At 36.4% G+C, this 11,722-nt stretch overlaps 1 protein-coding gene across 1 annotated transcript; it reads right to left on the bottom strand.

The window, feature by feature from the left end:
* Positions 1 to 3,825: 3,825 nt before the first annotated feature.
* Positions 3,826 to 6,959, bottom strand: FAM154B (family with sequence similarity 154, member B). Its single transcript, XM_010009513.1, has 3 exons — positions 6,787 to 6,959; positions 5,652 to 5,854; positions 3,826 to 4,808 (listed from the first exon to the last, which is right to left on the bottom strand). Exons 1-3 carry the CDS (start codon positions 6,807 to 6,809, stop codon positions 3,826 to 3,828), a joined length of 1,209 nt encoding a protein of 402 aa, XP_010007815.1. The 5' UTR covers positions 6,810 to 6,959.
* Between the last annotated feature and the right edge of the window lie 4,763 nt (positions 6,960 to 11,722).

Raw genomic sequence — 11,722 nt, 5'->3', positions numbered from 1 at the left:
ATTCCTGCACAATGGGTTTGCATCACTGAAAATTAGATTAGCACTACTGTATAGAAAACGTTTAGTGTGGACTATTGTGTCGGAGGCTGACTGCAAGGAGAGGATATTCCTGATCAGTACCTTTTTAATCAGTGATGGGTCTTGATTGTTTAAGCAGTTTTTTAAATTAAAAGAAAACATTTGTAAGATACTTTTGTAGATATTTATTGTCTGATTTTAAAGTGCAATATTTTTTGTACAGTGTTTAATAAAGATTTTTGGACATATATTTTTTCTTATTACCAAAATTTCTTATTCATCTTTTCCCTCATATTTAAAGTCTTCAAATGTTAACAAATAGCATTTTTTTGTTGCTTTAACTTTATCTTTGGTTAAGTATGCATGCTATACAGAAGCAGTGCTGTAAATGTTTGTTATTGCAATTGGCATGACACTCCTCTGTAGATTTATTTTATTGCTTCTCCAATAACTGAAGATTTTAGCTTTCTTGAACGTAGTTTTGATATTTCTGAAATAAAGTCTAGTTTGATTATTCAACACTGTGATTACCCAGAGATTGTTTATTACTGTGATTTTCACGGTAGCTATGCTTTCATTCCAAGTGCTATGTCCATAAATTCTGGGATTTTACCAAAGCTGAGATTAGTTCTTATTTTTGACAGTTTATCAGACAGATTCTCAGCTTCGTTTCAGTCTTCTTTGCATTGCTATTAAGAGGCACCATAGATGTAATCTGACTGAAAAAGGGGGGAAGAGAATTTGCCAAAATCCAAATAAATTAGATCTGACTCATTGAAATGTAGAATCACGATTCTGTAAAAAGGTGGAAGAAAGTTACATTTCTTTGCCAGGCCTTCATGTATTGCACCAAGCAGAGTTCATTTAGATCCAGCAGAACAGCTGTATGTTTTATATTGAGTGGGTGATGGGAATAGCCAGCTGAAAAAAACTGTTTCAGAATATCCAATGTGTGTTCTAGTCTTTAGAAAGAAGAGTCTTATAAATAATATAAACATGAAAAGCCTTCAGAAATTTATTACAATGAAAATAAATGTCTAGTGATAAGATGGGGGTGTTTCAGTTATCCTAAATGGTAACACTGGGAAAGTGCATGGATCTATTTAATTTTCCTTTGTGTCACCATTGTGCAGTCTGTACAGCAGTTCTGTGGAGTGTGCTGTATAGCATAGAGCATGAAAAGCACTTTCAGAATAGCAGTTGAATCCATGAGTAACTTTTCTGCTTATACATCCTGGGTTAGCATGACATCATAAAATGCTTTTTAACAGCTGTTGGTTTAAGAAATATTAGTTTTCCAGCCTGCTGTTCATTTTGTCTGCATTTCAATAACATGTTGCTTATGAAAAAGTTGAGCTCAAGTATTGAATACTGTCTGAAGGTTTGTAATATCATTTGATGTTTTTGCTGGAAGCACAATCAGTAGGTTGTGGCTCTTTCAACTGTAATGTAATAAAGGCTTCTTTCTTTCACTATTAAACATAGGGGAAAACATTATGGGTGAAATGAAAGGGAATATGTTCCCTCCACCCTAAAAAAGTCTTCAAACACATCTGCAGAGGAACTGTTAAATGTATCTGAATATGCCCTCCACTTCCTCCCAAAAATTTTTGTACTGTGCTGGTAGGTGGCAGCAAATGACTTTCCATAACTTAAGGGGAGGGGAAGTGACTTAAGAACTAAAAAAACATCTGGGCTCACTCACAGAGCCAGAGGAGGAGTGATTTTCAGCAGAACATGCAGGCACACGTAACTTCATGGATTCAGATTGCATTTCTCAATGAGGTTTTTTCCTCCCTAGAAAAGAGGCTTTGCAGGATGGTAGGATAGTCTGTAAACTTCTCATGAGGTACCAAGACTGCGTATAGGATATGGACATAGGTAGGTGTAACTGTGCACAGTTTTGACTTTGTTTCCTCAGTTGTGGCCAGACAGAGAATGGCTCAAGTTTCATAAAGAAAAGGGTGTTTGTAGTTTGTTTTCTTCTTTGGTTTAGAAGGATGACAATAAATTGTACTTTTTCCTGCCCTACTTCTAGGATACCGCAGATTGACTTTGTCTTTGTCCATTCTCAGTCCAAAACATGTCTTTACCAGCTGGCGATGTGAATAATCTTCAAAGAGAAAATGTCAATTGAAATGTTGTTTCTTTAACAGAGTAAGTCATATTACAAAAACACAGTACAAAGACAAAAATTGCCTAAAAGTAACCCATGCTTTAATAATGTCTGGAGCTCTCTCATACAATGCTTTTACGCACAGCTAATATACTCAGTCCAGCTTTCTTCCTTGCATAGGATCCAGTTCCTGCTTACGTGTTTCCATCATCAATCTTAGTGCTTTTATTGGTGATTTGGTTATGAAGACCGCATAATTCCTCAGAACCCAAATAACTTCCCTATACCAATGTGTACAAGATATGCCACACTGAAAAAAAATCACACGGGAGTACTGTGATAGAACATGATACTGTTAATCATAGAATTATTTATTGGGTTTTGCTTAAATCATGAATATCGTAGGACTGAAATTAGTTCATCTAGATTTCCCAAAATCAGGTGAAGAAGCATGGAGAAAATACTAAACATCTCATACAGAAGCATAATCACTGCAGGTACAATTTCTGTAAAAATTTTGTTTCCTGTGTTTTTTAACAAGTCATTCTCTGTAGAGCAGCCAGGCTGCAGCCAGGTTGTCTTACAGATTCCTGCATCTTGGCTGCTATTTTATTTTTAACTGAGTTTACACTGTTTTCTGTTATCTCTACATACACCTTTATAGTTTTCTGCCATTTTCCCCATCAGACTGCCTCTGCAGTGAACTCGGGCAGTGATAACAGGCTGCTTAGCTTTAAAAACCAGCAGGATCAAAAACTGCAGCGGGTGGATGTTAACTTTTTGAGCCTGATTCTCTCTGCTTCCTCGTCATCTACCTTAAAAACTTGAAACACAATCAGCTGTGACATTTCTCTCTGAAATCTGATTGAATTTGCACACCAGGTTTAAAAACTACTCAGGTGGGAAGGTCACAGTGTGTCAGTGTGTCCAATGCTGTGATTCTTTTGGGAGTAAGGCTGAAAAAGCATGGTCAGGGAAATTAGGAAACAGAGTCTAATGACCTGCTTTTTATGTCTGAGTGATCTCAGATATGTGCACAGGAGCAGAGCAAGGATACTTCTTATTAATTGCTGTCAGAAATTAGAGGGTGACATTTACACTCTCCTTGGAACTGAATGAAGGAAAAGTAATGATGACAAATGCTAAACCCAGGTTTTTAGGAATGCTGAGGTGTGATGGGATGCTATCTTATGATCGGGGCAGAAAATAGAAAGAAAAATCTTCTTATCAGATTTCTCAAAGTATTGATGAGATGAAAAACTGGACTGATGAGCTAATTATTTAGATTACAGCATTATTTGCTTACTATGAAAAGAAATTATGATCAAAAGATCCTTGCTATTTCATGAATACAGTTTTGATTTGTGGAAAATATGAAAGAATTAAATGTACAACACCTATGCTTGAGATGGAGTGTAATAAAATTTGGGAAGTCAAGGAAACCAGAATGCATGATCAAAAAAAAAAGAATAGATTCTGTGTAAGGTGCATTATTCCTATAAAATTTGGCAAATTTCTATTTTTCTTGTAATAAACTTCTGGTTTTGCTTTGATTTCCTTCAAGCTATTAGTTTAAATGCTTTTAAAAGCAGAATTTGCATTATTTGCTTTCAGTGTTATTTTAAAGAAAAAAATTAATGAGTAGGGCTTCAATTCTTTCACCGGGGTGCTTGAAATACTGCACTTCAGTACTATGACACAACAGCTATTTCCTTTGGGATAGGATTACTGTTTGGCTTGGAAAATTCTGGAGTACACTGGCGGAAGAATTTGTGACCATGAGAATCTGTGCTTACATAGACATAACCTGGAGGAGACGGATAATTTGCTGGGCAGATCTCTGGTTTCTTTGGAGTGTATTGTGTACGATACATAGTTTCATCTTGAAAAGGACCTGAATTAAGAGCTATAGCATGTACAGGTTTGAAACTTTGAGCTGGACTGATCTGATGTGGTGTGTAATGAGATTTGAATGTAGTTAAATCATAAAATTTTCCCATGGGTTTTGGAATTTCCTGCTGTTTCTTAATAATCTCTTGCCGACAGGTACCCCAAGCTTTAAAGTCTTCTTTCGTAGTAGTACTCCCTTGAAAAGGGGCATTGGTTCTTCTTCTATTAGAAACTGGTCTTATGGGGAAAGCAGGAGAAATTTCATGCTTAACGTAATCAAGATGGCTTGTGGAGTTAAAATCAATGCTGCCTGGGGGTGGAACATACTCTCTGGTCTTGCGGACCTCAGGTAAGGAGACCAGCCATGGCTGAAAACGATCCTGGAATTCAGTGACTCCATTAAAATGAGCAGTGGGGCCAACTTTTGCAATTTCAGGCTTGCAGCTTTTTGCAAGTTCCCCAGGCAGACCTTTAAAATCATTCCGGTGGGTTGTGAGATCTAAAAAGGGTTGGTTGCTTGGCTTGTACTCTTCTTTTGGTCTTATGAATTTTGGTTCCAGTTGATGAGCGATATAAGAGGTACGATGGCTGGTAGCACCATCAAAAGGCACATCTGAAAGCTTGGCTACACAAGGAGGTTTAAAACTTTGTCTGGGATTCAGTTCCCTAGGAACAAAGTTATCTTGAAACGTAGTAGAATTTCCAAACTTCTCTGTAGGTGGGTGGTATATACATACCGCTTTAGTAGGTTCCCTTCTTGGAACTTCCCATGACCTGTAGTCATCTTTAAGGCAAAAGCAAAACTTCACCATGCAAGTGTAATTACTTTAAAACTAAGTCAAGACCATTCCTTTAAAATTAAGTCAAATTATTCTAGTATTAAATCTTGCAAAACAAATACAATGGATGTGAGAATGATAATGTTTTCTGCCTGTTTGTGATCTGACATAACCGTCTTCTATTATTGGTATGATAAAAAAAGACAAAAAAATGTACATGATGTCCTATTTTGACTACATCCTCAAGGAAAATATTGCATGTGCATATTTAATGTGTGTTCTATGTAGAAAATAGCCTACTTGCATGTAGGCTAAATATTTAAATTTCCTTAAAAATTATTTGCAATTAATAAATAGAAATATAAATGCATTTCTATCTAGCATAGGCTTAAGCTTAAAGAAACTGGTGAAATATAACTGGGTTTTTTTAAGAGGCTTTCCCCCATATTTTACCCTTCCAACTCTTTCTGTCTCTGTACTCTGTCCTCTGCTCACTTTGCACCAAGCATTCCATCTTCCTGCTTTAATAGCCATATCTGATTCTCATTATTTCAACGATATTTCAGCACTTTAACTACAACCAACTTTTGCCTCAGATAGTCTAACCAAACATACGTTAACAGTTTCTCTCCTTCTAGCCAGGAAAACCTTAGAGAAGGTTTTTTGTTTAGAACCAACAGATGTCATCTCTAAACTGGAGTGCTGAACATCTTGATGCATTATCATCTGCTTTCTGTTATGTCTTACTCTCTGGCCCAAACTAAAAAATCCAGTTTCTAATATAGATAATTCAGAATACTACCTTCATCTTAGTTATTTCTCTTTCTGAAGGTGGCATATATTATTACCTTGATAGGTTGGTATGGTATCCAGTTTTCCTCCTGTAGTGTGTTTTCTCTCTAGAGGTCTTACTAACGTCACTGGTTGTATTTTATGAGCACTGTAGTCTTTCTGGTATGTGGTTCCCAGTTCTCTCTCTCCTGTCTTTGGTTTATATTCTTCTTGTACCTGAAAATGTCGCTTCACAATATCGTATGGTAAATAATCAGATCTGAATTGGGGAAAAAGAGAAACACTGGTTAAAAAACTTATTCTTTTCTGGTGGAGTCACTTTTGTCATTTTTCCATTATATGGAAAAATGAGAACTTATAATGTTTACTCTGAAAAATCAGTCTCTTGCCATTTGTTAGATGGATAGCAAGGAGGAAAGAAAAACATAGCACATAAAATACGGGCACATTACATTAAAAGTATACGCAGTACACAGCCAGTTTTGCAGAATGGCATTTGGCCATTTTAAGAAATAAATGAAGTTTCACCCTCTTGTCCTTGTAGCTTAAAAGAAGAAAAAAGTACTAAAAGTATTAAAAGTAAAAGTTTATACTCCTGTCACATTATTAATAAGGAATGAGTGATGTCTTCTTCCTAACTTCTTGAAAGATACTGTTTAATTTTGTAAGCTTAACATCAGTGTGCACTGATGGGACAGACCTACTGAACCCCTTTAGAGATGGCTTTCTTCAAACTTGTAATAATTTAGAACTGTTCGAATAAAATAAAAAGAAAAAAAATCCCTGATCCTTTTTCTTTAGGTTTAATTTCCCCACTGTCTCAGATTCCACACATGTATTACAGAAAGTTGCCCAGCTTGCCAGCTTTTTTCATGCTAGACGAGATTTGGATTTCCAAAACAGGCTGAAAACAAGGACAAAAATTTGTTGTTATCTTTACAGGTTAAAGGATATGCTGTAAAGCATGCAAATCTTCTTGTATGAGTGCTTCACTGGTTTTGAATGACCTTTTTGTGGTAACTATATTTCTACACTCAAAATTTATACTTTCAAATACGCTTAAAGTGTAAAGAATGCAATGACTGCATTTTGAAAATGACTGCTACACAATGTTCAGTCCCCCCTTAGAGAAAAGAAAGCATGAAAAACTTTATGGAGTAGTTGTGAAACACATTGCTTCAAAAGGCTTACTTAAATGTTGTCATTCCTTCCATTTTCCCATGATGCACTTGGTACTCTTGTTTCGGCTTAAAGCTCCAGGGAGGAGAGATGTTGCTATACTTGGGATATTTTTCCACATACTCTGTTGTGAGGCACGGCTGTTGTCCATTATCATAAATCCTTGTGGGTTTATGAGGGCAGCGATGGCGCCTGGGTAAAACACATCAGATGAGATCATTTTGAATAGTTTCATTTAAGGGTAAAACCCATACTCTATCTATGGAGTGGATAACGGATGGGGAAGATTGAACAATGTCAGTCACTTGTATTTAAAATAATTTCTGAGTGATAAAAACCCAAAATCCTGTGCTGATGGCATAGGTCCCAGAGCACAGTATACTAACACAGTAATGAACAGCATCAGGATGTGAATTAGTCCTTAACAGAATACGAAGGATGGATAAAGCTGATCTCAGTCTTCTAAATGATGCTACCACCACAATGCACTTTCTTCTCTTTTAATCTTTAGTAGTATTGCTTGTCTTATTTGTAAAAATAACTGTGCTTCATTTCTCCTCTCATATTGTCTCTTTTTTGCTGTTTTCCCTTATTGCTTGTCTTTTTATTTCTGTGCATCTGCTCACCTATTTTCACCACTACTCTTGGTTAATGCTTTTTGATAAAAATTTTAGGGGTGTGAAATCTCCTCTGTGCTTCTAGAGCTCTGCAGACCATTTCTGACTTTTCAACCCTTTCTTTAAAAGGACTGACTAAATCCTCAATCCAAAACTATGTTTAGAAGTAATGACTTCTGTTTTTCTTAATAGGTTTTATTTCAATTACACCTTCTTGTCATTGCCTATTTTAATGACACCATTCTGTTAGAAGGTGCTAAGAGGTATATCTTGACTTAATTTGCTACTTATACCTGTTGTTTTGCATAAATTAATCATGGAATTAAAATGTACATGTTATTTTCTATATTGCTTTGAAAATCTTGATATATTTATTCCAATTTGCATAGCACACATCTCTGGCAGTTTGTTTCAAGCATGATTTTAAAATTTTATTTTGGCTGATGTGATTATTATTTAATCTCTCTTTTAAGGAGATATATCATGCAAGATGTTCCTCCTATTTGCAGCTGACAATTTGAAATCCTGGTTCAGATATAAGCAAAGGAATATGACAATAAATATATCTTAAAAATAAATGTGTTCTCTGAAATTCAGTACATGAAAAGCAAAAATAACAAGAAGGGTAAAAGAGTGCAGCTCTTACTGGGTATGAACAAGTTTCAGGAAGCTAGTTCAAAGGTCTGAAGAGAGATTTAGCTCACACTGAATACCAAAAAAGAAAAAAAAATAAATTAATTATAACAAGGTAAAATAGAATACAGAAAAATTCATGAACGACTCCTGCTGGGAAAAGTAAAATGAAAAACCCACAAAAAATAAATACAAAACCCAACCAAACAGTAAAAGAAGTTATCTGGAACTGGAGATCCCTAAAGCTGGTATTAGTTTAGGCTGCCTGACTTTGCCAGCTCAGTAGTCCAACAGATGAGAAATGAAGTAGCCCTGTATAAGAAGCCAGATCCTTTCAATGCCTCAGGTGCTTACTCCTTTTCAATCAAGTCAACAGACAGCCAAGTAACAATTGGACACCTATTCAGAACACAGCAGGGAAAAGGAAAGAAAAGGAAAGGCAAGAAACAAGGAGGTGAGTGTATGCTATTTCTGAGCATTTAAATAAATAAAAACTTACTAAAATACCAAACACGACTCAATGTTTTTTATTTTTTAACTGCCAGTGCACACACTATGGTCTGAAAGACAGAAATTAGGTATGGACATTGTAATTTTGAGATTCATCTACTTTCCTAACAGGAAAAGGAGACCTGATGGGTTTTACTTGGTTTGTGTATATTTATGTGTGGTCAGTATGAAGTTTTAAACATGCCGTATTTTAGAGAAATCTTCCTCTTTTCTGTTAATTGACATTTATTCAGGAATCTAGATTTTTATGATAATAAAAGTGCAATAAATGGGGAAAGGCTGACATTGAGAAGAAAATAAAGCAGTCATTTTATATCTCAAGCCTAAACTTCTATACTTCTGTATGCTGTGATTATTTTTATAGTAGACAAATACTATTCTTTACTGTAGAGAGTTCATCTGCCTCAGAGGCTTTATTCTTTTGGAAGCCAGATTTAACATCCTGTATTTGCTGTTCAACATTTCTATTGAGCCAGTGATCTGAAGCCTGACTTTACTTGCTAGAAGGAGGTAAATTTTCTCTTGTATTAAGCTAACATCTTTAGAACCTGTGGGAAATAAGGAAACAATAATACTTCCTTCTCTTTATGGATCCAATCCCAAGTAAGACTAGCTCATTCTTCCTCCACATTAAAAATATACCACTTCTAAAATAAGAAATCGATCTGGACTATCTTAGGAAACAACATGAATTCCAGCCATTACTCTGCACAATATAGTTTTAAAAACATTTGTATGGTTTATTAAAAAAACCCCAACAAACCAACCTCCAAAAAAGCTTACATCTCTACCACAGCAGCTTGAAATTGACCGTACCTCCTTGGCAGCATCTATACCACTGCAAAAGTCACAGCATTATAGAATCCCAGGATCATTTAGGTTGGAAAAGACCTTTAAGATCATTGAGTCCAACTGTTAACCCAGCACTGCCAAGCTCACCACTAAATCATGTCACTCAGTGCCACATCTACACATCTTCTAAATACCTCCAGGGATGGTGACTCCACCACTTCCCTGGGCAGCCTGTTCCAATGCTTGGCAACCCTTGCTGTGAAGAAATTTTTCCTAATATAAAGTCTAAACCTCCCCTGGTGCAGCTTGAGGCTGTTTCCTCTTGTCCTAAAGTGGAGCTTAAGCTCGAGAAGCTAGAAACTATGTCAGTGATTAAAAATGGAGAAGTCACCAGCACTGGACCTATTTTGCAAATTGATGTTTGAGCATGCTCAGCACTGGGTACATCTCCAGTGGTTTTGGCATTACAATTACTTGTTGATTTTGAAAAATATCACTTAATACACACAGCAAGTGGTTCTGTCTAATAAGGAATCTGTTCAAAATATTCTTAAAAATACAATTATTCGATTAAGAGCCTAAGACTGCAACTCCTAGATGTGAACACTGCCACTCAGATGTGGCAGAGTGGACAGTGTATGCTACAATGCAAAAAGAGGAGGCTCTTATCTGCCTGTAAAGAGAAAGCAGAATGAATTTCTGTCTTAGTGACTTTTCTCCTTTGTATTTGTAAAAATTTTTCTGAGTGTTTTTTTGCCTGCGAACAGCTAGGAAAGATTGTTCTGTTTGATTATTTAGAATTAAGCAGTATGTGATAACTGTAGCTGTTACATGATAACTTCTACAAAGTATTAGATCTTTTTCTCTGCTTTGAAACCTCTTTGAAGATATGTATGTGTGACCATATCCAGGTAATGCTGCCAAGCAACCAGTCTTCCCCTAAAACCAGAAACACTAACTGTAGTGAAGCAAACACAATGTGCTGCCTAAACCAATAATGGCTTAAGATTGTGTTGACTATATAAACTTCAGTGATGTTTACTTTAAACTGTAAGTTTTGTGCATGTTTTATTCAATTATTTATATTGTTAGGCTGGGTTTTTGAATTGAGAGTTTTTGGTTGAGTTGAACCTTGTTTTGTGCTGTCAGATTGCATTAAGTCACCATCTTTATACTTGAGCCTGAACCAGATTTGTTATCTCGTCGTGAAAACAATGTGTTCCAACTCTTCATTAATGTAGGACTTTTGAAACATATTTATGGGGCAAACTACAACCACAGTCTTGGCCAAAAAGGACATGAGGAGCTTTACACACTGCCTGCCTCTCATGTCTGTGTACAGATTAAAACCCCCTGTTGAACAGATAGACAGACTTATACAGAAACACATAAGGGCTGTGTCTGCCCTACAAACCCCAGAATGAAACCTGTAGTTCCTGGTGCCCTCTGCAGCCATAGGATTGGCCCTGTACTTCCAAAACAGTGATCACACTCTTGTGTGATCACACTCTTGTGATCTTCTGATGATTGTCATACGTATGTAGTTGTTAGACTTTTTTTTTCTTTTAATATTGAAGAATGCATCTTTGAGTCCTAGGATGATAGTTTTTGGGGGGGTTTTGGTCTTTTTTTGGTTTGTTTTTTTTTTTTTTTTTTTTAGATTTTCATTTACTTTTTTTTTTAATGTAAAAATAGAAGAAATTGAAAATATTAATAGTATTGACTCCACACTTAAGACCATCCATCTGGATTTTGCAAGGTTTAAATCCCTTATGATTTTGGGAAACCTGACTTGTGATTTTTTTTATGTATGGCATTGATGATAATGCTTACAGAATTCTAACAGTGATTTAAAAAGAAAATTGCCTGCTGCACACTCTTACACCAGCCTCCCTGGGCCGAATAAGCTACAGCAGAAAGATGAACTATGTGTCTCTACATGGGAACATCGAACGTAAAGAAATAGTGGGGCTTTCCTTCCAAGTGGAGACTGTTACTGGATGCGACATTAGAAAGGCAGAGATATTAAATATATTTTAAAGGACACAGCTCTTGCACAGGTTTCTGTCAAGGTTGATTTAGCCAGAACAGGTTTCTTTGGAGCCCTCAGTAAGAGTTGATTCTGCTTCATGGGGAAGCCTGATCCTGGGATTTAGTCTAGTTGGCTTTGAAAGACTTTACCTTAACGCTTCTAAGACCTGCTTTTTCCCCTGCCTGATTTAAGCACAAACAAACTACTTCACATTTACCGAGAAGGTCCCTTTAGAACGAAAGGGAAGGAAGAAACTGTTGAAATGGGAATGCTTCTGCCTTCCTACCGCTAAGGACACTCTCCGCGGCCCGGCCCGGAACGGTTGGGGGTGGGGTGGGAGCAGGACGAGGGTTATTTCTGTGGG

Source organism: Nestor notabilis, unplaced genomic scaffold (genome assembly GCF_000696875.1).
Source record: "Nestor notabilis isolate BGI_N333 unplaced genomic scaffold, ASM69687v1 scaffold35110, whole genome shotgun sequence".
Lineage (NCBI taxonomy): Eukaryota > Metazoa > Chordata > Aves > Psittaciformes > Psittacidae > Nestor > Nestor notabilis.
Note: the sequence above shows the minus strand (reverse complement) of the source record. Positions and strands in the feature narration are given on the sequence as shown.

Coding starts and splice junctions, on each gene's coding strand:
- FAM154B (XM_010009513.1), bottom strand. CDS start 6,809: ATGGAAGGAATGACAACATTTAA. Junction 5,855..6,786: donor GAAGGAATGACAACATTTAA/GTAAGCCTTTTG, acceptor TCCCCAATTCAG/ATCTGATTATTTACCATACG. Junction 4,809..5,651: donor TACCATACCAACCTATCAAG/GTAATAATATAT, acceptor TTTGCCTTAAAG/ATGACTACAGGTCATGGGAA.